Raw genomic sequence first — 24,098 nt, 5'->3', positions numbered from 1 at the left:
CTTACCTACCTACAAAAAACCACTCCTTGCCGCCCAGAGGGAGAGGTGAGAAGCCTCTGTCCCAGAGTCTCCCGAGGCTGCTGACATCACAAAAGTGTCAACTGGCAACCTCATTGTCAGGCGGTTCTCCCCTGGCTCCCCTTCACTTACAAAGGCAGGGAAAGGGTGAGACCTTTCAAAGCTGCCAAGTGGGCAAACTTCCAACAGCACTCCGGACTGAGCTAGCAGCAGAGCCACCAAGCCGGCAGCAGGGCACTGGGCCTCGTGTTTCAACTTCTGTTCAGTTCTCCTGTAATGGAAAATTGCTTTGCACAAAGCTAGAGTGTTACAGTTTTTTCCAGCACCCATCCCCTGCCCTGCCCCACCCCTCGGCAGCCTTCAGATCCGAAGGACAGCTTGCACCCGCCCTCAGGAAGGTAGAAGGAGGGGAACTGTGGCTTCTTACTATGTCCCTTGCTTCAGGCCCTAGCCCCAAGTTGTTACTCTTTTCTCTTGGAATGGGGCTGGTATCAGGGTCCAAGTGTCCCAACAACTGTCTGTGTCAAGACCAAGAAGTAGCCTGCACGGATTTGCAGCTAACGGAATACCCAACTGACATTCCTCTCAACACCCGGAGGCTATACCTGAACAATAACAAAATCACTAGCTTACCAGCTCTCCAGCTAGGATTCCTCAGTGACCTCGTTTACTTGGACTGTCAGAACAACCGGATTCGAGAGGTGATGGATTACACGTTCATCGGGATCTTCAAACTCCTCTACCTTGACCTCAGCTCCAACAACCTAACTTCCATTTCCCCATTCAGTTTCTCCATTCTCACCAACCTGGTGCGGCTGAACATTTCAAACAACCCTCACCTCCTCTATCTTGACAAATACATCTTTGCCAACACCACCTCTTTGAGGTACCTGGACCTCAGAAACACCGGAATGCAGATCATCGACCATACTGGCTTCCACCACCTGGTGGTGCTCCAGACCCTGTACCTAAGTGGAAACCCGTGGAAGTGCAACTGCTCCTTCTTGGACTTCACCATCCACTTGTTAGTGTCCCATATGGACCACCCAGGTAAGGGCTTGGTTGGTAGTGGGGAGAGGGGGTGATGACATGGAAGGAATCGGTTTCCGAGAGGGGTGTTCAAAAGATGGTCGGGATGGGAGGGAGAACTGGGTGAAGATGATTAAAAAGTACTGTTATTGCTTGGCCCGGCCCCTCCTTGGGTTGACTGGAGAGTCAATAATGCTTAATAGTATAAGTTCTAGAATGAGAATTCAGAGTTCAAACGTGTCACCTACCCCTGTGTGCCTTTAGAAACATCCCATTTCTCTGCACCTGTGTCCCATCCACAAACCTGGTACATCTTACATAATTTGCAGAATTGTAGCCAACAAAATGTGTATGAAATGATCCCAAAAGTGAACTGTAATTGAAAAGTAACCAAGTCATTCAGGGGCACTGAGCTCCCTGGGTAAAGTGTGTTCATCTGATTAATGCTGTGACTGAATTTTTCCAGGGTCTAAAATAAATTCAGCCCATCATAGGTGAGGGAGAATCCAACAGGACTCAGGGAAAGTTCCACAGGGCGGAGAGAGGCAGAGAACTCCAGGGACAGCAAAAGACAGAGGAGAGAAGGAAAGCCTTGGATAGACTTGTTTCCGAATGCTGACCTCACAGGGGAGTGTGAGCCTGGGAGAGTCCGATGTTATAGCCTTACCTGGGAGAGTTCCAAGCTAGGTGCTACCTGGGAACCAACCCTCTCTGCCATGGCTCCTTTAGCATCCCAAGGTCTCACATCCTCATCCCAGGGACTCTGCTGTATCTCCAACCCCAGGTAAGTCAGAGCTTCAGAGAAATGAGGCACCTTTCAGAGAGCCTGGGGCCACTGGTATTGTCCCTCTCACATGGCCATTCCTAGCCAAGAATGGCACCGCAGAGCTGGTGGAGAGAGTCATCAGCCCTCTGGAGCTCCGGGTGGCCATGTCTTAAAAGGTCTTCCAGGCAGGAAGTACTCTAGAGTGAAGGAAACTGGGATTTCCAAACCAGATTTAAGGAGGCACTGAGACTAAGCACTGGGAGTAAGTACTTCCTTAACTTTTGTGCCCTGGGCAACTGCCGAATATCTCATCCTAAATTGTTAGAATAACAAAAAAGAAACTGTAACTTTGTCAGAAATCTCAGTAGCACTAAGACTGAAGACAGGAGCAGAAGTCTTAAGTAGCTTCCTTACCAACTTCTCTAAGAGCCAGACTATGGTTTCTGCAGAGTTCTCTACCAGAGGGTCAACTGCCCTGCATTGAATATAGTTCCTAAATGCGATTATTCCTGTCAGTTCACATTGTACCTGGTGCAAAGACATCACCTTTTCCTTCCCATCCCCACATACATACATACATGCATACATACATACATGCATACATACACACACATTTTAGTGCTCAGATGTGTTTAATTAGCATTTATTTATCTATGTTATGTTCACTCCCCCATTGTCTCTTATCACATGCCCACTCCTTTCCCACTAGTTTCCCTTCTTTCATGTAATGAGTGTGTGTGAGTGTGTGTGTGTGAAAGAGAGAGAGAGAGAGAGAGAGAGAGAGAGAGAGAGAGAGAGAGATAAAACAATGAGTTTAATCAGAGTTGTTTACATGAACATAGGCAAGGTGTTATATATAGAAACACGGGCAACTTAGCATTGGGTACATCACTGAAGAAAATGTCTCCCCCTTCCTCAGTAACCATTAACTGACAAAAGCTCCTTAGGAAGGGCTAAGACCTTAGAATGTGAACAGGCCCAACCTTGTGCTGGTCTTGTATGATCCAGCTTCACATACACATCTCCCTTGAGCAGTGGCCACCAGGTTGCCAGGGCAACCTCCGACCCAACCTGACTACACCATGGCAATTTACCTTCTATTCTGGCTCCTAAGCCTACCATGCTATTCACCGAGCTTTCATGCAATTTTCCTTCATCAAATTTCTGCTTTTATAGTTGTGTCTTCTCAGAATATTCAGGCTGACTCCTTTGGACTCCTTGACTCTTTCAATTCTACCCATAATTGAACAAGATTATAAAGCAGGTCTTTTTCACTGCATGTTTTCAAAGACAGAAGAAGGCATAACTACCTTGTCAAGTTCAGAAACTCCTCATAGATAAAAGGAGACACTGTTTCCCTCCACTGGCCAGTGGGACCCACAACTGCTGATCAGCTTGTCTCCTGCTTCCAGAGGCCCAGAGGAGCCTTATAGACTGCTCCTGGGAGAAGTATGATCCCACTGCTCCTGTTCACTGCTGGTATCTCAGAAAACACGAAAAGCCATGGCCAGACAAATCTCTGTGGGTTTATTCTCACATGTCTCAATGCAAGCTGACTTGACGAAAATCACACCACTAATACATGTAAAGAAAATCAATTTCAAATTGAGGTCTGAGCTACTCAGTTTAGGGCAGGTTGGCAAAATACTTGAGAAAATGCAGTCATTTTGGCTCGGAGTTTTGAAGGTTCCATGATCTGCTCTTAGAACTGAAGCAAAGCAATGAGAACCTATAGCAGAAGATGCTACTGAAGGGACTGCGGTCCCAACATCCCCTCAAGGGCATGTAGCCAACTAGTTCCTTGTCCCTTCTTCTTCTTTTTTTTTTTTTTTTTTTCCGGAGCTGGGGACCGAACCCAGGACCTTGCGCTTGCTAGGCAAGCGCTCTACCACTGAGCTAAATCCCCAACCCCTTGTCCCTTCTTCTTAAAGGTTCCTCAATCTACTGATAGCTGCATGGAATGGGGACCTAACCTTTAACATTTTCCATGGACCTTTAGGAAACATTTTAGACCCAAACTATAGCAAGGTCTTTATGAGACTGTATTATTATCTTTTAAATCTGAAAATCATATAACTATCATCTTGTATCAGGTTAGTTAAATATAACTAAAGTAGTTTTATTTCTTAGCTGCCAACTACTTAGCGCTCATAAAAGATCATTTACTTTGGTTAACTGACACTATCAAAATGTAATTGTAATACTCTGTCACTTGCTCAGATTTCTCATAATCTACCCAAACTCCAAAAGGAGAAATCTATTCTAGTGTTGCTCCTCTTTGGGTCTCATTCAATCTCATATTCGTTCTCTCCCTTCTCCTTACCTTCCTCTTCTTCCTCTCCTTCCTCCTCCTCCTTCCTTTCCCACATGCACACACACAAACTCATGAACATCCATGCATGCAAACACATAAAAAGCACATGAACAAACACGAAGTTAGGTATAGCAATATATATATGTATATATACATATATATGCCTATAATTACATCTACATTACATGCATACATGTATGAATGCACATGTATCCACTCATGCACAGAAACATACACCAAATTGAACACACAGTAAAATTCATTATATACTTCACCCTTTAGCTAGGCTCTAATGCAAAGGAAGCAGGATTTCAATTGACTCTCCTATAATTCTTCTTCATGGTAGACATACTTAGCTTATACACTAACATTCTTGGTGAACTTTTTTTTTTTTTTTCAGAGCTGGGGACTGAACCCAGGGCCTTGTGCTTGCTAGGCGAGCACTCTACCACTGAGCTAAATCCCCAACCCTTTTTTTTTTTTAAAGATTTATTTATTTTATATACAGCATTCTGCCTGCATATGTGGCTGCAGGCCAGAAGAGGGCACCAGATCTCATTACAGATGGTTGTGAGCCACCATGTGGTGCTGGGAATTGAACTCAGGACCTCTGGAAGAGCAGTCAGTGCTCTTAACTGCCTTGGCGAACTCTCAATTACAAACTCTCCTACTTATATCACATTTGCTGTCAAAATGGTGAACCTGAAATGTTCTAGAATGGAACTCACACTTCTCTCCCCAGATAGCCACAGTTTGGGATATAGGAAGAGATCAATGACATAACCAGTTTGTACATAGGTGAGGAGGTACTAGTGGGGTCCCTGTAGTGCAGCATTAAGGGCAGTATGGAGGTGCAATGTCGATCTCTATGTTCCTTATGAAATGAGAAGTGAGTGGCTGGAAAGATGGCTTGGTAGGTAAGAGCATTTGTCCTTGCAGAGGACCTGGGTCCAGTTTTCTAGTTCCCTGTACCACTGTCTATAACTCCATCTCCACAGGATCCGGCACCCTCTTTTGATCTCAACAGGCACTGCGTGTATGTGGTACAATATACACAGGCAAACCACCCACTCATACACATAAAATGAAAAAAAAATTTTAAAAAACATCAGTGAAGCAGCAGATTTCTATGCCACCATTGAGCTCATCTCTTCATCCCCTCAAATGTATTTTGAGTGACTCCCTTGCCAAACAATTGCCCATGGGTATAGCTACCCCAGGCTCTGAGACTGTCTACAGAGATTCGCACGCCACTAGGAGACCAGCACTATTGTCATGTGCCCCCAGGTCTATGGTACAGCAGAGCTAAACAAAACTGGAGCCAGTGTCTGCCTAGACATCAGCCTTGGCTCTTAGTGATGGCACAGCCACCATGCAGACAGCAGAGCCCGGAGCTGGAAAGCTCAGGTTCTCAGAGAAATAGACACGTTATGATCCTAGCCTGCCACTTACTATCTATAGGATATCAGATAAGTCATCTAACCTCTCTGAACTTTGATTTCTTCATCTTTGAGATGTGGATAATAATAGATCCCAACCTACATAGGGCTGTCATAATGATGAAACAAGAACATTTATGAACTGCTGTTAGCATTGAGCTCGACACTCCATAAGCATTCTGTAAACAAGTGGTTGGCTGATGTAAGAGAAATGTAGAACTATAGCCGTTCCCTGAAGAGGAGGTGGGCTTCAGGAAGGCTCACACACAGAACACTGTCTGGGAAACAGGAGGACTCCAGAGGTACAGACATGGTGTGCATAGAATTTGTAAAGGAGATCATTTCAACTTTGTACTTTGGTCTATGAGGAAAGAGATGAGGGGATCCCTGGAAGGAGTTGGATAAAATGAGAACACAGAGTTCCTGACCCTGAAAAGCGGAAATGAACGCCAAAAATCAAGACTTGGTTACGTCTCCGTGAGTTATGAGACTCGGGGCTGGATCAGCAACACCAAGGTAGCTGTTCATGTATCACTGGGTCTGGGTCTTAAAGTCCAACCCAAAGAAAATGCCCTTTCCAGAGGCAGGTGTGGATGTACAGTTTTCTAGGTGAGAAGGCAAGAAAGGCTGCCCGACAGAGGGGCGGCGGCATAGCCTTGTGATTCGCAAGCGCTGAGCAAAGCTTTTACTCCATCTCTCACCAGCTACTGCCTACCACAGAGCTGAAATTAGACATAGGATATTCACACCCCCGATGCCATGACCTTGGAAAGGTCCCTGCCAGAATACGAACTTCCTGAGGAGAATAAGTATCCCCACGCCATTATCGGCTCAGAGGGAGGGGTGAATTATTGGTCTCTCTAATTAGCTAAAATGAATTCTGCAACAGCAGAAAACCTTGAAGGAAGAAGAGTTCCTGCAAGGAAATGGAGGGGACTCAAGAAAAGGCATGAGGGTATGTTCTTCTCCTCCTCATCCTGAACTCAAGGGACCCCCCCCATGCCCCACCGAAAGGGAGGCTTACAGGAAACTGAAATTGTTCTGTTCACCTCAATTCATCATAATGTTATCCAAAACAGGAATATTGAAGCTCTCCCAAATTAACAAGATGCTTGGCACTATTATCAAAAGCATTAAACAAAATCCTAAAATGACACTCTAACCAGATGCATGAAAATATTCAGTCCGACACAGTTCGCTTTTTAAACATGGAGGATAGCAGAAACGGAAGTATATCATGATATTCCAGACGCTGGGTGCCCCGCTGAGCCCTGATGAGTACAGGGTTAAAACAGGTGCACACACTCTGTTTTCTTTTTAGCCCAGGTCAGCAAGTAGGTGAACTAATTCCTGGCCGAAGCTGTGATTTTCCAGTCATTAGTGATATTTGAAGGTGAGAGTGGCTACTGAATTCTTCCCAGAATATTTATTTTCCCTAGTGAGACAGTGTGAAATATTTCTAGGATGCTCTCCAAAAGTCACTGAACCCTAACTCCTGTTTGCCCTTAACCCCCAAAGGGGGTTACTGACTTGCCCTTAACCCCCAAAGTCTGGTCCAAGGCAGCCAGCAGATGCTTCTGTAGCACCGTGAACACCTTAGATGTGACAGCCAATATAGAAGACATTAGTTGTATGTGGCTATTGAGCTCTTGAAATTTGGAGTACCACTGAACTGCATTTCTGTACTTATTTCGGCCTATTTAAATAGTCACACGGGATAGTGGCTCTCATAATGCTGGACAAGCCATTTAACACAGGAGCCTTAAGCAGAATCTGTCATTGTGTTACTCTGTGTTAGAGGGGGTTATTGGTTTGGTTGGTTGGTTAGTTGATTGGTTGGTATTTGATTTTGGTTTGGAGTTTCTGTTTTGTTTTGCTTTGCTTCCATAAGATACCTGAGACAATAACATACAGGAGAAAAAGATTGCTTGGGCTCATGTTTCAAAGATCTAAGTCCACAGTTGGCTGTCTCCATGGTTTCTAGGTTTAGAGCAGAGAGATAAGGGAGGAAGTGACCTACTTCCTATGATGACACCCCACTTTTCAGTTTCAACCGCCTCCCAAGAATAGCCTCAAATTATGAATTCATCAGTGGATTAACCCATTGGTTGGGTCAGAGTGCCCCACCCACGATTCAATCGGTTCCCAAAGGATCCACTTCTGAACAATGCATTGGTGATCAAGCCTTCAGAATGAGTTTTGGGGAAACATTTCCTACCCAAACTATAGCAAGTGTCTTCACAGGTAAGTGACTACTGGGTCCGGCCCAGCATGGATATATACCGACGTCCAAGGCCAAGGTTCCTCTCCATTTTTCTCCATTTTCTTGTTATTGGGCACATCAGCCAATTTGACTCTAAAACACTTATATTCTTCTGTGTGAAAATATGTGAAGACAGTTGTAACACAGAGAAGTTCCAATTCCTGTCTACTAAAGGCAGCCAGGGATAGAAGAGATATAAAGTAGACTGGGAAGTCAGACAGCCCTACTCTGGCTGTAGCAACCTCACTGAGTAACTTTGAGAGAGCTATCTCCTCACTTCCAGTCTCACTTTTCTTGGTTTTTCTGCTTGTGTTTGTTTGTTTTAAGATTTTTTTTTATGTGTACAGCTTTCTGTCTGCATGTATGCCTGTAAGCCAGAAGAGGGCACCAGATCTCATTATAGATAGTTATGAGCCACCATGAGGTTGCTAGGAATTGAACTCAGGACCTCTGGAAGAACAGACAGTGCCCTTAACCTCTGAGCCATCTCTCCAGCCCCACTTTTCTTGCTTTTTAAAGTAGGATAACAGAACACGAAATTCTCAAAGATTCTTTTAACTCAAAGGCTTCAGATCTAAATAGAAAGATAAGACATCTGTGGTGACTTGTGTATGCTCAGCCCAGGGAGTGGCACTATTAGAAGGTGTGGCCCTATTGGAGTAGGTGTGTCACTGTGGGTGTGGGCTTTAAGACCTTCATCCTAGCTGCCTGGAAGCCAGTATTCTGCTATCAGCCTTCAGATGAAGATGTAGAACTCTCAGCTCCTCCTGCACCATGCCTGCCTGGGTGTTGCCATGTTCCCATCTTGATGATAATGGACTGAACCTCTGAACTTGTAAGCCAGCCCCAATTAAATGTTGTCCTTATAAGAGTTGCCTTGGTCATGGTATCTGTTCACAGCAGTAAAACCCTAAGACCACATCCATGATAGAAGAGGAGACGGTGCTCAACAGATAGAATCTCAAGTAAACAAGTGCATGGTGGGTAAAAGAGAGATGGAGGTATTCCTAGTACAGATGGCTACAACCACAGTGAGGAAGAGAAAGGAAGAAGCAGGAAGCCTCTGGTTAAGCTCCATCAACTTTTCTACCACAAGGTACAGGGCCTCAGTCTTTCCTCTGAGGCCTGACACCCCAAGCAGAGGCCCTTAAACTCTAATGTGTACTAAAATCCCACTCCCTGAGATTCTGAGTCATTGACAGGCCACTTCTCAGACAGCCTATGGCAACATCCTGTGTTCTAGAGCTTCTATGGATGTTCATGCCGAAAAACAAGTTAATTCGCACTGAGATGCTAATGGATAATAATGTTTTGAAATGTCTCCCTCATGGGGTATTTGCAGTTTGACTGGAAACAATCAGAAATCAAGAATTCAGAAAGTGGCTAACAGAGATAGGAATGAGGCAGTTTTAGGTCCCCTTGTGTCAACTCTTTTTTTTTTTTAAGATTTATTTATTTAATGTATGTGAGCACACTGTAGCTGTCTTCACACACACCAGAAGACGGCATCAGATCTCATTACAGATGGTTGTGAGCCACCATGTGGTTGCTGGGATTTGAACTCAGGACCTGTGGAAGAGCAGTCGGTGCTCTTAACCACTGAGCCACCTCTCCAGCCCGTGTCAACTCTTAAGTTGTAGTCCTTAGGCAGTTCTAATTGAACCTAGTGTTGGGGCCCAAAAGTCAAGGAGGAATCTGGGCAAGGGTGACACAGAGGTGGGTACACAAGGCAACCGAGGGACATCTGCAGGGAACAGATGGTTTGGATCATGTGCTGCTTCAGGTCCAAGTCCTTGTGAGGGCATTTTGAACAGAGAATATCTTAGTTGCACTCCGTGGCTACGTCATCCTGTATCCAGGCAGCTATAATAGGATCGTGGCCCCATTTCAACACACCAAGTACAAAGTCAGCCTCAGCTGAGCCAAAACTTAGATTTCCAGAATGAATTCAGGTCTTGCACTACTTCATTATAAATGTTAACCCAGCTCCAAGCTCCTCCATCAGAGAAATTGAAATAAAGACTAGAGGCAGGCAGAGGTGGGGAGAGGAGCTGAGAGAAAATGAGAATTTCTGTACAGCAGATGGTTCAAACATCGTCAACTGCTCTGCCAGCCTGACCATCTTATAAAAACATCCCCTGGCCTTGGTGCTAGAAGATCATCTTTCTGAGGACAATGATGGATCATAAATGGAAATGACTAAAACACCCCCAAAAAAGAATGGCCAGCCAGGTGATTCTAATAGGTTCCCTTACTCAATCCAAATGGGATTCCTGAGGGTAAGTCGTCTAATGATAGTTCTCCACATGACTTCTCAAACCACCTAGCAAGCTCAGGCTTCTGGAAGGTGGTAATAAAAGGCTGACCAGAACAGACAGCCCGAGTTTACCCGTCTCGACCCAAGGAACGCCTGATGCTGGCAGAATACAGGATGATGGATGCAACTAGAAAATGAGACAAAGGTTCATCCCTAAAGGACCCTGAATAACTATCTAAGGACCATGCTGTGTGTGGTGGTTTGAATATGCTTGGCCAAGGAAGTGGTACTATTAGAAGGTGTGGCCTTGTTGAAAGAAGTGTGTCACTGCCGGGGTGGCCTTTGAGATCCTCCTCCTAGTCTCATGTGAGACAGTCTTCTGTTTGCCTTTGGAATAAGATGTAGAACTCTCAGTCCCTCCAGAACCATGCCTGCCTGGATGTTGCCAAGCTTCCCTCCATGATGATAGTGGACTGAATCTCAGAACTTGTAAGCCAGCCCCAATTAACTATTGTCCCTTATAAGAGTTGTCTTGGTCATGGTGTCTCTTCAGAGCAATGGAAATCCTAAGACGATGCATATCATATGAAGCCCTGGAAAGTAGACGAGTCTGGAGACAGAGTTAGGAATTAAGCTCCTGCGACAACCAGGAGGCAGAGAGCAGAGGCCAATGGCAGCGGTGAGGATGGAGATGTGGAGAAGTAGGACAGGAGAACTTGGAAGATAGAAACAGGACCTCGGACTGAACTGGTCTGCTCCTGGCTTCTTACACTTCTGTCAGGCTAAATTGTATGTGATAAATTTATATTAATTTAACCTCTTAATATCCTGGGAGCTCTATGATAGCCTTCTGCATCTTTAGAAAGTAGCACAAGGTCTGACAAAGAGAAAGTCTCATTAAATGAGTGAATGATATTGGAAAAGTAAAAAGGAAGGGGGAAGTGAGGAGTAACTTCCAATGTTTAGCTTAGACAATTGTAAGAAATTCATTGAGCTAAACACTTGCCTGGTCATCTTCCCATCACTATAACAAAATATCTGACATTTCTGACTTACCAGCAGAACATGACTGCTGCCTCACAGTTGGCAAGATTCAGTCCAGAATCAATTGGCCCCATTGTTTTAGCCCTTAGATGAGACAGCACATCATGGTGGTGATGCATTTATTTTCAGCACAATGGTAATTTTTGGTCCAGATAGGTGTGACCGGGGAATTGAAGGTGCCAGGCACTCGATGGTCACTACAAGCAAACCTGAGACCGTGATTCTCAGTAGTTTGTTGTCTCGCATTCACCATGGTTAAATGTGAACTCTCAAGGAGATAAGCAAAGCAAAAGTGAACTGTGTTAACAGACTCGAGGAATTAAGGAGGCGCAAAGGGAACTCCTAGAGCTAGGATTTTATTACAGGAATGAAGTAGTCAGGAAGCACCTATAGTCAATAGGGGCACCTGAGTAGGCAGCCACTGAGCTGCAAGTCAAGGGGCAGTGATTATAGGATGACAGAAACCGGACAAAGACCAGGCTGACTTCTGTTGAGATCAATTAATTAGCTGAGCATATCAGAGAGGTCAAGTTAATTACGGGTGACACACTGCATGTTCTTATGGTCTAACCAGGGAGACGGACATATACTCCCCACCCAGAAACTTCCCTCTGTACATCTCTTAGCTGCTAATCTTGACTGTGGGCCAGCCATTTATTGCCTGCCAGAACTGATAATTTCTGACCTTGTACGTGTTGCTAGTCTTAGACCTTGATGGAGTCTGGTGATTGTTAATTAGACTATATTCTAGTCTAGTAGTTGTTTACATAACCAGTCAGTGGTTTTACCATAACAGCATGGGTTGAATGAGATTTTTTTCCTCAGCCTAGTCAAGTTTTTTTAAACTAAAAGGCGTGACATTTCAAAACCAGGCAGTACTATCCAGGCACTTACCATCCCAGCACTCGGGAGACAGGTAAGGGGCTAGAGCATTCCTATGAGTTCAAGGCTAGGCTGGTCTACATTGCAAGTTCCAGGTCAGTCAGGACTACACAATGAGATCCTGTCTCAAGAACAAAACAAACAGCAGGTATTTCAGGGTGGAGTTTACTACTTTGTTGAGTAGATAGGAGAATCTGAGTTTGATTACTCAATACCATATAAGTGCAGCTGCCAAAGTCCCCCTTAGTTTTGCCTGATTAACCTTCTCGAAGCTCCTGGGATGTAGGTTACCTCACACCCAGGTCTTTGCCTATGGCACAGTCTACTTAGGGTTTATGGCATTATGATTAGCTGCTGTAAACGTAAGACTAGGTGAAAGGTCAGTAATGCCTTGTGTATATTTTTCAGAGAAGAGGCTTGGTGGGAGAGACTCACTGGAGCCAGAGCTGACTGGAGCCCACTGACTTTATCTTCCAAAGCCTTCCCTGTCCACCCTCTGTTCTGGTCAGCTTGGGTACCTCCCACCTGAAGGCAAGCCCTGCTATTTCCTGTTCCTGGTATTCCCAATGCTCTTGAAGAAGGGGTGCCCAGAAAGCTAAGGATAACTAGGCCAACCTTGAGTCGCTGAGCAATAGATCCTGTGAGACAATGGGAGTTAGTGAGCTCAGGATAGGCAACAGACCACAAATACTCACGTGGAGAATCAATGTCTCTGGCGATCACTGAACTCAAATGACACAAGAGCAGCAAAGGGAAGGTTTAGAATGAAGCACTCTAAGGGCCAAGCACAGAAGCTCTTAGGAATGTCATGTTACTGAAAGAAGGACATAACTCAAGAAGCATGGGGTTGGGGGGCAGGACAGAAAGGACATTTGAAGAAGACAAAGTCTCCAAACTGCAGCACCCCAGAAGACCCAACATTGTCCATCATGTTTAACTACCAGGTCCCTGGGATGAGACTGAATGCAAGTCAGGGGTGGGCCATGGAAGGTGCAGAGAGACAAGTATATAATCTGTCTCCCTTCTAGAAGCCTCCCTTCTAGTTGGTGGTGGGATGAAGGATACAGGGTGATTGATAATCTGAGCAGAAACAAGAGCGCCTTTCTAAGGAAAAAAATAGATTCAATCATTAGTTAATCTGCTCATTCAGAAAGAAAGAGCAAATATTCGGGAGACAGGGGAGAACAACTAAAGAAGGGAACCCCATGAGGAGGGAGCAGATGGTCTCTAGAGCCAGGCAAATGGTCCCTTCTCTGTCTCCTGAGGCTGTGGAGAAGAAAAGGAAGGGAAGCCTAAATGTGGCAAGTGCAACCAAAGCACTGACCCTCCTTGAGAACCTACACCTCGCTTTCTATGAGATGAAGGTCAAAGACTGACTTTCACTGCTGTGAACAGACACCATGACCAATGCAAGTTTTATAAAAGACAACTTTTAATTGGGGCTGGCTTACAGGTTCAGAGGTTCAGTTCATTATCACCAAGGCTGGAGTACGGCAGCATCCAGGCAGGCATGGTGCAGGAGGAGCTGAGAGTTCTACATCTTCATCTGAAGGCAGCTAGCAGAATACTGACTTCCAGGCAGCTAGGGTGAGGGTCTTAAGCCCATGCCCACAGTAACACACCTACTCCAACAAGGCCATGCCTCCTAATAGTGCCACTCCCTGGACCAAGCATATACAAACCATCCCACTTTCTTTTTGTTTTATTAATTATTTTATTTATTATATCTCAAATGTTGTTCCTCTCCCCTGGCCCGGCCCCCTAGTTTCACATGAGGTTTTCTATGACATTGCCAAGCCGTCAAGTGAGAACAAAACTTCTGCCCTTGAAACGCTGTGAGACTGGGACGGCTCTGGTGGCTGCTGCCATTCTGTGGTGCTGGGGATTGAACTCAGGGCCTCACGCACAGGAGGCAAACGTGCTGCCACCAAGCCACATACTCAACCCTGAACTGCCTGATTTTTAATACTTAAAAACTACCTGGCTGGGATTTTAAACACTCTTCATGCAGCCCAGTCTTCTTGTCTGGAAAATGATGTAGTGTTGCTGTGAAATTATACAAAAAGACAATCGTGGGGGTTCATGCAAGTTCACACTCCCAAGGATCCGCACGCCCTAGCTGTTTCTCTGTTACCGCTTTCACACACCATCCCCTTGGCGGTTGTTACCATGCCTGAGACTCGCATAGCATTCCTCAGGCCATGCTAGCACGGACCCACGCCATGCTAGCCCCAAGCATTCTATAGACTAGCACTGCTTCCTGTCACAAACTCTGTTCACACTCCCAATACTCAGTGAAATCATGACTCAGCAGACTGGAACCCAACAACCAGATTTATGTGTTAAATGTTCAATGTACAATATATCCACACAATTAATTTACAACCAATTGATAAGATATAATTGCCCACCTAAACACACAAAGCCCTAAGGGCGTATAACACATCCATCCCTAAGAACGTTCATAACAACCTGTGAAGGTACAGAGTGGAATCTTAACAACGGCCTCCATGTTCTCTCCGCAGCTTCCTCTCCCCAGTCTCCTTCCGTTCCAGTCTCCTCCTCTCCCCTCAAACTTTTCTCCTGCCCATTCTTCCTTCTTGTCCAATGATAGGCCTCGTTCTATCTTGTACCTGCCTTCACCTGCATAATGACATCCTCCCACAATGCGGTCCCCATTCCCTTGTGTGGCTGTAGAAGTTAAATGATGATGCACATGGAGAGCGCAGCACCCCAGTACTAAGTGCTAAACAGTGCTCATTACCGCTGTCGCCTCCTCCTATGCAGAGCCAGGTTTCCTGGGGGTGACTCTGAGTACTGGTAGCATACAGAGAAGAGATGGCTGTGGATGTTCACAGACAGAAGCAAGGAGATGCAGGCAATGCTCTGCTATGGTCTTCATGTACAGGCACCGTAACGTGGCAGAGCTCTTGAGGAAGGGATGTGAACTCTTTCAGACTGATCACAATAAGTAAAAGGCACCAAATGCACTGTCCGGCCCTTAGGCCAGGATCTCTCTTTTCATCCCATCCTGAAAAATCTGGTCTTTCTCTCAACATAACAAAATAACTGGTATGTACCTGATACATCTCATTAAAATACAGCTAAGATTGAAATGAGCTGGAGGTAGTAGTTTATACTTGCAATTCTAGCCCTCAGAAGTCTGAGGCAGGAGGACTGCAGAGTCTAAGGCTAGTCTGGGCTCACAGTGCATTCCAGGCTATTCTACATTACAAAATTATTCAAACTGGTCCCAAACCAACGAACCAACCAGCCAACCAAGACTGGAATGAAAGTCATGTTAGGCAAACCCTTGCCTGTCTCAATTTATCTTCTTGTACTAGCCAAGAGTTTCTGGTCTCCAGCCTTTGGCCAAGGTGAGGTATGGTATTATTACCCCAAGTGACAGTGAAGTGTGAGAAGCCCAGCCTAGACTCTGAGTGCCTGGGCAGGCACTGGGCAGACCACTGTGAAAGAGACATACTGTGTGGAGCCTACATTGTCACATGAGAGGAAGACTAAGCAACAAGTACTTTCAAGCGGAAGAGTGTGCCCAGGCGCATACTTCAGATCAGGTGGTCTCTAGCCAGTGGCTTCTATGCGGAGAACCGAGTTAAAAAGTGAAGACAAGCCATGAGAATGTGAAGTGAGGTGATGGATGGGGCTTTCTAGACAGGGGAATGAGCAATGGTAAAGACACTGTGATCCACGGCGCTTGACAAGCAAGAAAAGAATGGCCGCAGCAAGGGGAAAGGGAAGGGATTCAAGGAAACAGACCAGAACAGCCTGGTCCGAAGCCAGACCACACAGCAAATAAGCCACACAAGGGTTTGCTTTTATTCTACCGTGACAAGGGGGCCTGCAAGGGGTCTTGGCAGAGAAGTAACATGCTTTGTGATTGATAGTTGGCTCCCACTGCTGTATGTAGGAGAGACTGTCAAGGAGGGGGGGATAAGGGGGGAGGATGGTGGCTCAGACCTGGGTAGCACTGCACGTGGTAAGACACTGGGAATCAGGACATATAACAGTGAAGGGGACACACGGTGTTTGCCTATGCCTTGAATAACAGGTGGGATGGGAGCAAGGAGACCCCCTTGTTTCTTCCTGGTGTTCCGGTGAGTAGTGGTACCCTACACTACTGAAATTTTATAAACGGCTTGCTATCCATGAGGATGTTCCACAGGTTTTCCCACAGAACACTCTTGTGCAGTCATTTTCTCAACCAACATTGTTCCAAAATGACACCATCTTGTGTCAAGTTGATATAAAACTAGCCAGCACAGAGTTTTGTTTTTTTTTTTTCTTTTTTTCGGAGCTGGGGACCGAACCCAGGGCCTTGTGCTTGCTAGGCAAGCGCTCTACCACTGAGCTAAATCCCCAACCCCAGCACAGAGTTATTTTTATGACAAAGAAAAAAACTATAAAAAGAAGCAGGCTGTAGTTTGGTAGACCCCAGCTTAGGGCACCCCAGCGAGATAGCTGGGTGATGAAGAAATGGAGCCCCCCATGGGCAAAGGTAGAGCCCGTGTTGGGAGTAGAACAGTTCATGAGGACACAGCAAGGTCTTGCTGTCCAGTTGGCTTTGGTGTGGACTGCTGTGTTGCCCGTGTAGATTCCTCCTAGGGAGGAATCTCTGGAGTTTCACCCATTGTACAGGAGGATATCACAGTGGTTCATTTTCTTCAAATTCCACCTAGAAAACCTGTTCTAAACTACAGGCCAAAGATGTGGTGGCTAAGCAGGTTAAGAAGTACTTAGCAAAACATGTAAGCCAACAAAAACTGGAGTTTGAGCTAGACCTGATGGGGCTCACCTATAATCCCAGTTCCTTGGGAAGTTGTGGTGGGAGGACCCCAAATCCAAAGCTTCCTGGACTACAGAGCAAGCTCACAGCCTGGGAAAGCTAATGAGTCTCTGTTTCAAACAACAATTTTAAAGAGGTTAGGGATCTTGCTCCGTGATAAATGTTACCTGGTATTCACTGGGCCCTAAACTGAATCCTAAATACTGCAGAAAGATGCTAGGAGGAAGGGAGGAAGAACTGCTGGAGAGCTCACTGCAGGAACATCCTCAAATTCCATCTCTCCTCGTATCCTGCCCCCTCTTTTGAGGATCCCCACCCACTAGAGCCCAGATAGTTCATTGTGTTCCCTGGGCACACAGGGGATGGGTGCTCATAGAAGCCTGAGTGGAGCCTGATTCCTTCTGTACCAAATACCCGGACATCTGGAATGTGGCCCCTACCAAGGAGCATGGTCTTTTCCACAGACCTCTTAGAAGGAGTTCAAAGGGAAGCCTCAAAGCTTTTTACAACTAATACGTAGTTCTGAAGCACAGGCTGCAGAGACTCCTGGCTTCTGCATACACCTGTTTCTGGGAGACATGTTTACTGCCTATGAGTAAAATGCTGTGTGCAGAAATAAACAAGGTGAAAGTTTATGTTTCCTTAGGAACCATTTGCAAGTAGTTAAACATTAATAACATCTGTAATTGTGCCTAGGAGTTTTAACTGGGGCAGATGTTCTGGGCCCATTGGAGTAGTATTAAAAGAAGGGATATTAGGGGGCCTAGGCACACCATCTATATAATGTGAATGGCGCCCCTTGGAGTTTGTCAGAGCATAGCAGGTGGTTGCTCTATGTAAGAGAGAAGACTAGATATATAGTTTACTCCTTCCCTAGGCTCGCAATATTTAAAACTACCATTCAAGCTGGTTCAGAATAGATTTTACAGCTAAATTTTATTAATACTTCATGTTATACCTGGTACACATCAAAAATTCCACCATCAGTATGTAGGTATATATTCTCTGAAGACACCAACTCAGACTAAAAGAATAATATATCAAGAAAGACAAAAGTGTGGATGCTTCAGTACTTCTTAGAGTGAACAAAATACTCACAGGAGGAAATTCGGAAATGAAGTGTGGAGCAGAGGCTGAGGGAAAGGCCATCCAGAGACTGCCACACACAGGAATCCATCCCACATGCAGTCACGAAACCCAATCACTATTGAGGATGCCAAGAGGTGCATGCTGACAGGAGCCTGATATAGCTGCCTCCTGAGAGGCTCTGCCAGAGCATGATAAATACAGAGGTGGATGCGTGCAGCCAACTATTGGACTATGAATGGGGTCCCCAATGAAGGAGTTAGGGAAAGGACTAAGGTGATTGAGGGGGTTTGCAACCCCATAGGAAGAACAACAATCAGACCCCTCAGAGCTCCCAGGGACTAAACCATCAACTAAAGAGTACACATGGAGGGACACATGGCTCCAGCCCCATATGTAGCAGAGGATGGCCTTGTTGGGCAGCAATGGAAGGAGAGGCCCTTGGTCCTGTGAAGACTCAATGTCCCAGTGTAGGGGAATGCCAGGGTGGGGAGGCAGGAGAGAGTGGGTGGGTGGGTGGGTGGGTAACATCCTCATAGAAGCAGGTGGAGGGCTTGCCTAGGAAGCGCAAGGCCCTGGGTTCGGTCCCCAGCTCCGAAAAAAAGAACCAAAAAAAAAAAAAAAAAAAAAAAGCAGGTGGAGGGGGATGGGATGGAGGGAAACCGGGAATGGGGATAACACTTGAAATATAAATAAAGAAAATATCCAATAGAAAAGAAACAAGAAAAATCAATAATAATAATAGATCACTAACAAGCTAAGAAAATGAATTTAAATAATAAACAAGAAGGCAAAAAAGGTGAAGAAATAGGACATAAAATATAAGAAATAAATACAAAGCCAAGTAACGAGTTACTTGATATAAACTGTCAATGGACTGACAACAGAAAGTTTTGCTAGCTTGGATGGGGGGTTAAAATCCCAGCTCTAAGTTGCTCACAAAAATAAACCTTATACATAGAAAAGTGGTTAACACTGAAGGAATGGGAAAAGACGGGCAATGCAAACACTAGCCAACAGGAATTCAGCCCAGCCACACTAGGAGAAGGCGGTCTTTATGACAGGCATCACTGCACTAAGACCTGTGGGTCCATAACCGAAAGGCAACGGTGGTAACTTTGTATACATCTTTTTAACATAGGTTAAAACACGACAACTGTATGAAATGGTGACTTCGATGTGGCATTTTTGGGTTAACCTGTACCTAGAAAAGGTAAAATTCCTTCCCACGGAAACTAATAAACAACCAATAGACTAACAAAAAATGAGAGACCATCTCAATTCATGTATTAGGAAGTCAGCATGGGAGGCTGGTAGGTTGACTTGGTAGTTAAAGTGCGTACTACTCAATCATGAGGACTTGAGATTGGATCGCAGACACAGGCCGTACATAGGACAGGTGGATCCCTGGGGCTCGTTGGCAGCCCAGACTAGCCAAGACAGTGAGTTTGAGAGTCAGTGAGAGACCCTGCCTCAAAATATACAAGGTGGAGATTAAGAGAAGACATCAACCTCTGGCCTTCATAAACACACACACACACACACACACACACACACACACACTAACATTGACACTTACACACACACACACACTAACACATATACACATATACATATACTCACACGCACATACTAACACACACACAGAAATAAAATTAAATTTAAAAGTCAGCAAAAGTCAGCAAGGGTATAGATATGTATAATACCACAACCTAAGGGACTTTAAACAGAGCAACATACTAAACAAAGATAAAAGAAGTATTTTTCAGAACAATGAAAATTTACTAAAATTTGCCTGATGCTAGGCCATAATACAAATTATCAAAAATTTTTCTAAATGTCAGAACATGTTTCTAACCCCAGTAGAGCTGAACTAGAGTCCAGTTGTCTTGGTATCACACACAGGGTGGGCTGGGGCAGGTGGATAGAAGGCTGTGAAGGGATGGGAACATGTCCTCTGACCTGTGAGGGAGAGGTGTCAGAAGAGTAGAGAGGCACTTTTAAGGTTCGTACAGAACGGGAAGAACCGGGTTGGGCAAAGACTGAAGAAAGAGGCTGTCGATACTAGACTGTGAATCGTGTGATGCAGCCAGTCACAGGTGAGGGCCAGGGCAAGGGTGATCAAGGTGTTAGACACTGCACTAGAGCGAAAGGGAGCTGCCACAGGAAAAGAAAAGGTGGCAGATGCTGGGAGCCAGGACGGGTGCTGTGGGTGTCATTCTGAAGTCCACAGGAGCCATCACAGGAGCCTTTGATAATGTGTACGTAGGAAAAGTTAAGCCTTGCAGGGGCGGTGTGGCGTTTGTGTATGAATCAGACCCTAGCTGGTGAACCTAGAAGTATAGAGCTGGGAGACTGGGAGGGAAGCTCAGCCTTGACAGTGATGTGATGGGGGAAGGGGAGAGAAGGAAGCTGCCGAGAAGCCCAGGCCTCCCTCCTGACAGCCACCCACATCCCTCACCCGCACAGCAGCCTAACAATGCATTAAAATCACTGCCTAATTGCTCCTTTCAGAGTTAATGCTCTCAAACGGGGAAGTGTGTGTTTAATGTTTAGTCTCATCTCTGCCGCCCAAGCCCCAATTTGAAAGCCAAATCTTTTTAAAAATAGAATGAGATAAACCCCTAGACACAGCTCCGACCCTCAGAATCCCACGTTTTTCTTTCTCAAATCTGTCTTTCTTTGGATATGTCGCTGGCAGTTTGAGCAGGTGACCTGGGAAACCTGTCTGGATCAATCCTGGAGTAGCTTTAGCAGTTTCTCCCTGGCGCCGTTCTCGAACTCTTAGGCAGAGCGGAGGAAGCCTTCCCTTGGGCCAAAGCATGACTAGATTTGTGTCCTTTTGTGTCCCTTCTCCTGTCCAGGAACCCTGTCCATTGGAGCAGGGTGGCCCACAGGGATACCTGGCCACATTCCATCTAGAGGGAAGTGGCCCCCTCTCTTGTTCTCAGAGTCACTGCAAACAAGGCACGTGGCACAGTCTTTGCACTGGCTTTTCCTGCAGCAGCCCATTGATTACCCAATGATGTTGGAGGCGTAACTTTCCTACTGGAACACTGACACAGAAGTAAGGGGCAGGAACCACACCCCTTCCACTGTTCTTTACAGGAGCCCAAACCTACCTGCTACTCTGCTCCCTAATTCTCCTACCGCTGGCTTATGTTAGGATTTCCTAGCCTAACATCCTTCCTTATTGTCCTTGTCACCAAGGGCATTGATGCCACCACACTGTTGCACAGTTCCTACCCTGGAGTTAAAAGGAGCTTCTCTGTTATGTCCTTTGGTTGTAGCTCCCATGTCTTCACTCCCCGGAACAGCTCAGTCCTGGTCTTCTGTCTTTGGTCTCCTGGCTAGGTCCTTTGAGGTATCTAGAACCTTCAAATCATGAAACTTCTTAAGTCTCCATTTCCTTGTTTATAAAATAAAGATGAAAATATTATAAAGATCAAGATGGTGGTAAGCATTACATGAGATAAAATGTGTACGCTAAAAGCTTAGAAAACAATAGTTAGAACTATGACTAATTGATCAGGGCAAAGCCTGGCTTTAACTCTGTGCTGCAAATTATTCCTTCATCCTGGGCTGGGTGTTTGCCTAGGCACCAATGCTTACACATCAACATGGTGCAGCTCACGGAGCTAGAAAACCACAGCTGCGGTAGTGCTCTAAGTGCCGTGCGTAGCTGGCACAGTAACCTGCCTTCTCACCTTGTTAACTACTCTGAGGATACATACCATGCTCTATGCCTGTAAATGAGAAAGAGAGGAAATGAGGTGGCCTGCCCAAGTCTGCCGTGACTAGCAACTGGTTTGGATTGGATAGCTCAAGAGCCCCCTTTTCCTTCTGCTCTATAATGAAGCCCATTGTGCTAGATCTGGGGCAGCACCCAGGGAAGCAGCCAGGGAGCTGCATCAGCTGCTAACGGGGACCCACCGATCAAGACACTCATAGGACCCACTGGTGAGTGCCAGCGCCATTGCTAAGAAGTGGAACTGCTTCACCTACTGGCAAAGTCTTAACGCTGAGCTTCCCAGACATCCATACGAAGACTTCCGGGAAATCTTGTCCCTTCCTGAAGGTGAATGGTTTCTGATTCTCTCGGACGATATTAGTGGTCTCTGTTAGTTGGCTTTTCATCAATGTGACAAAATAAAGGAGAGAAACAACTTTAAAGGAACAAACATTTACTCTGACTCATGACCTCACAGGCTTCTGCCTGCAACTGCTTGATCCCTTTGCTGTGGGTTTGCAGTCAAACAGAACATCAGTGCAGAGAGCAGAGCGTGGAGCGAAGGTGCTCACCCGTGGTAGCCAGGGAGCACAGCATGAGCAAGGACCCAGGGAAAAGACAGAACCTTCACAGTCACACCTCAGTGGCATCCTCCTCCAGCTAGGCCCTGCCTCCAGCTAGGCCCTGCCTCCAGCTAGGCCCCTCCTCCAGCTAGGCCCCGCCTCCAGCTAGGCCCCGCCTCCAGCTAGGCCCCGCCTCCTAAAAGCCCCTGGATGTGAAGTCATTGGTGACCCATGAGTCCTTTCAGGAGGTTGTCCCCTTGTGATCCAGTCACTCGATAGTACCACCAGCTAGGAACCAAGGTATCTAAGTGTACACCTTTTAGGAAGACAAGTAGCATTTAACCCACAGAGTGGTCCCTGAGTCAGCTCAGGCACTAGGACAGAGAAGGGCCAGGAACGGGCAAAGACAGGTTGAGAAAGAGGGAACTGGGAATCTGGCGAAGCGTGGTACATTAGTTCCAACATTCCATGCTATGTTTCCAACCTCCTGCCCACTGTTGGGGTGTCCCTTTCCCTAAGAGAGGGTCTGAAGCAAAGGCCATTATCATGGTCTGAATGCAGCTAAGCCTGAGTATAAGATGTAGTTCTAAGCACAGCACGTGTAACTGTAACAGTCTCTAACTGTAACACGTCACCAGATGCCCTGGGACTCTTGTTACAAGCGCATGGCTCAGTCAGCCTGGTGTGGGCCTGAGATTCTGCATTTCTAACAAGGTCTACGTGCCACTAGCACTGTTAGCCCAAAGGCCACACTTTGAGCAGTGAGCTCCGGACGCCCATTCCCTTTGGCTTAGGCACTGGGAATCCTGATGTTTCAGCACCCTGCCTGCTGTGCTTCTCTTCACAGATGCCCAGAATGCCACGTGTACGGAGCCCCCCGAGCTGAAAGGGTGGCCCATCACGAAGGTGGGGAATCCACTCCAGTACATGTGCATCACACACCTGGACCACCAGGACTACATCTTCTTACTGCTCATCGGCTTCTGCATCTTCGCTGCAGGCACCGTGGCCGCCTGGCTCACGGGTGTGTGTGCTGTGCTGTACCAGAATGCCCTCCGGAAGTCGAGCGGGGACGATACCGAGGATGAAACTGGGAATAGGATCACCAACCAGATGTTTCGAAGCAACACGCACTTAGCCCCAGTCCGTCGGTTCCCTGAACTGATCTAGCTGTCAGAGAGCACCACCGACTGTGCCTTCCCTGGTCTGGCTCCCTGCTTTCTCTCTTGCCCTCCCATCTTACCATCACTGTCTTGGAGACTGAGGCCTTCTAGTAAAATAAAATATTTGGTGGTCATTTCAGAGGCTGGTCCCTTCCTGCTCTACCAGCCCATGTGTGCTTCTCTGAGCTCAGCAGGACGGAATAGAAAGTCCAAAAAGCTTGATGGATTCATCAAAATAGCAAGGAAACCCATCCTAAAAGCAAGTGGACTTGTATTTAATTACTATGTCTCAAAAGCAAATGCTGGAGGACAGAGATAAAACCCTCAGGGGTAAGAGCCTTCTCGAAGAGCAAACAATCTGCATCGAAGTGAAGAGTAGTGTGGCCATGTTCTCTTCACATGCTGTCTTACAGTGATCCCGGTGATCAAGTGATAATGGTATTTATATCCTACCAGTGAGAACCCGAGGCCTGAGCAAATTTAACCGCTGTCCACCAGAGGCCACATTCTCTCTTTTCCACAAAGCCGCCTCCCTAGCAAACACTGAGTGATGTAACCAAAGGCTCATCATCTAATATAGTTAGATATAACTACTATGTCACAATGCCTTGACCCAACAGAAAGGTGAGGTACACAGCAATGAGACTATTAACAGAATCCTTAACTGCCTAGTGTTGTAACCAGTCCTTTGCCCACCAGGTTAATTCCCAAACAGCCAGGTGGCCTCTTCAGTGTGACCC

General features: G+C 46.1%; 1 protein-coding gene and 1 long non-coding RNA gene across 4 annotated transcripts in view; one reads left to right on the top strand and one right to left on the bottom strand.

Annotated features, from left to right (window-relative positions):
- Positions 1–146, bottom strand: part of LOC108352569 (uncharacterized) — a 43,262-nt gene extending 43,116 nt beyond the window's left edge. For all 3 annotated transcript variants that reach the window (XR_005492623.2, XR_010057096.1, XR_010057095.1), the window contains exon 1: positions 10–146. This is a non-coding gene — a long non-coding RNA (uncharacterized LOC108352569). The remainder of the gene's footprint in view (positions 1–9) is intronic.
- Positions 102–23,497, top strand: Lrrc52 (leucine rich repeat containing 52). Its single transcript, NM_001077434.1, has 2 exons — positions 102–1,068; positions 23,043–23,497. The coding sequence occupies exons 1-2, from the start codon at positions 447–449 to the stop codon at positions 23,363–23,365; spliced, it is 945 nt and encodes a 314-aa protein (NP_001070902.1). The 5' UTR covers positions 102–446; the 3' UTR covers positions 23,366–23,497.
- The last annotated feature ends 601 nt before the right edge of the window (positions 23,498–24,098 follow it).

The sequence above is a fragment of the Rattus norvegicus genome, chromosome 13 (assembly GCF_036323735.1).
Source record: "Rattus norvegicus strain BN/NHsdMcwi chromosome 13, GRCr8, whole genome shotgun sequence".
Classification (NCBI taxonomy): Eukaryota; Metazoa; Chordata; class Mammalia; order Rodentia; family Muridae; genus Rattus; species Rattus norvegicus.
The sequence above is the reverse complement of the archived record's forward strand: the minus strand, read 5'-3'. Positions and strand labels throughout refer to the sequence as shown.

What these genes read in the sequence shown, in the direction of transcription:
- Lrrc52 (NM_001077434.1), top strand. Translation starts at nt 447, where the DNA reads ATGTCCCTTGCTTCAGGCCCTAGCCCCAAGTTGTTACTCTTTTCTCTT. An exon ending in GTCCCATATGGACCACCCAG is followed by an intron (nt 1,069 to 23,042) that starts GTAAGGGCTTGG and finishes TTCTCTTCACAG; the next exon opens with ATGCCCAGAATGCCACGTGT.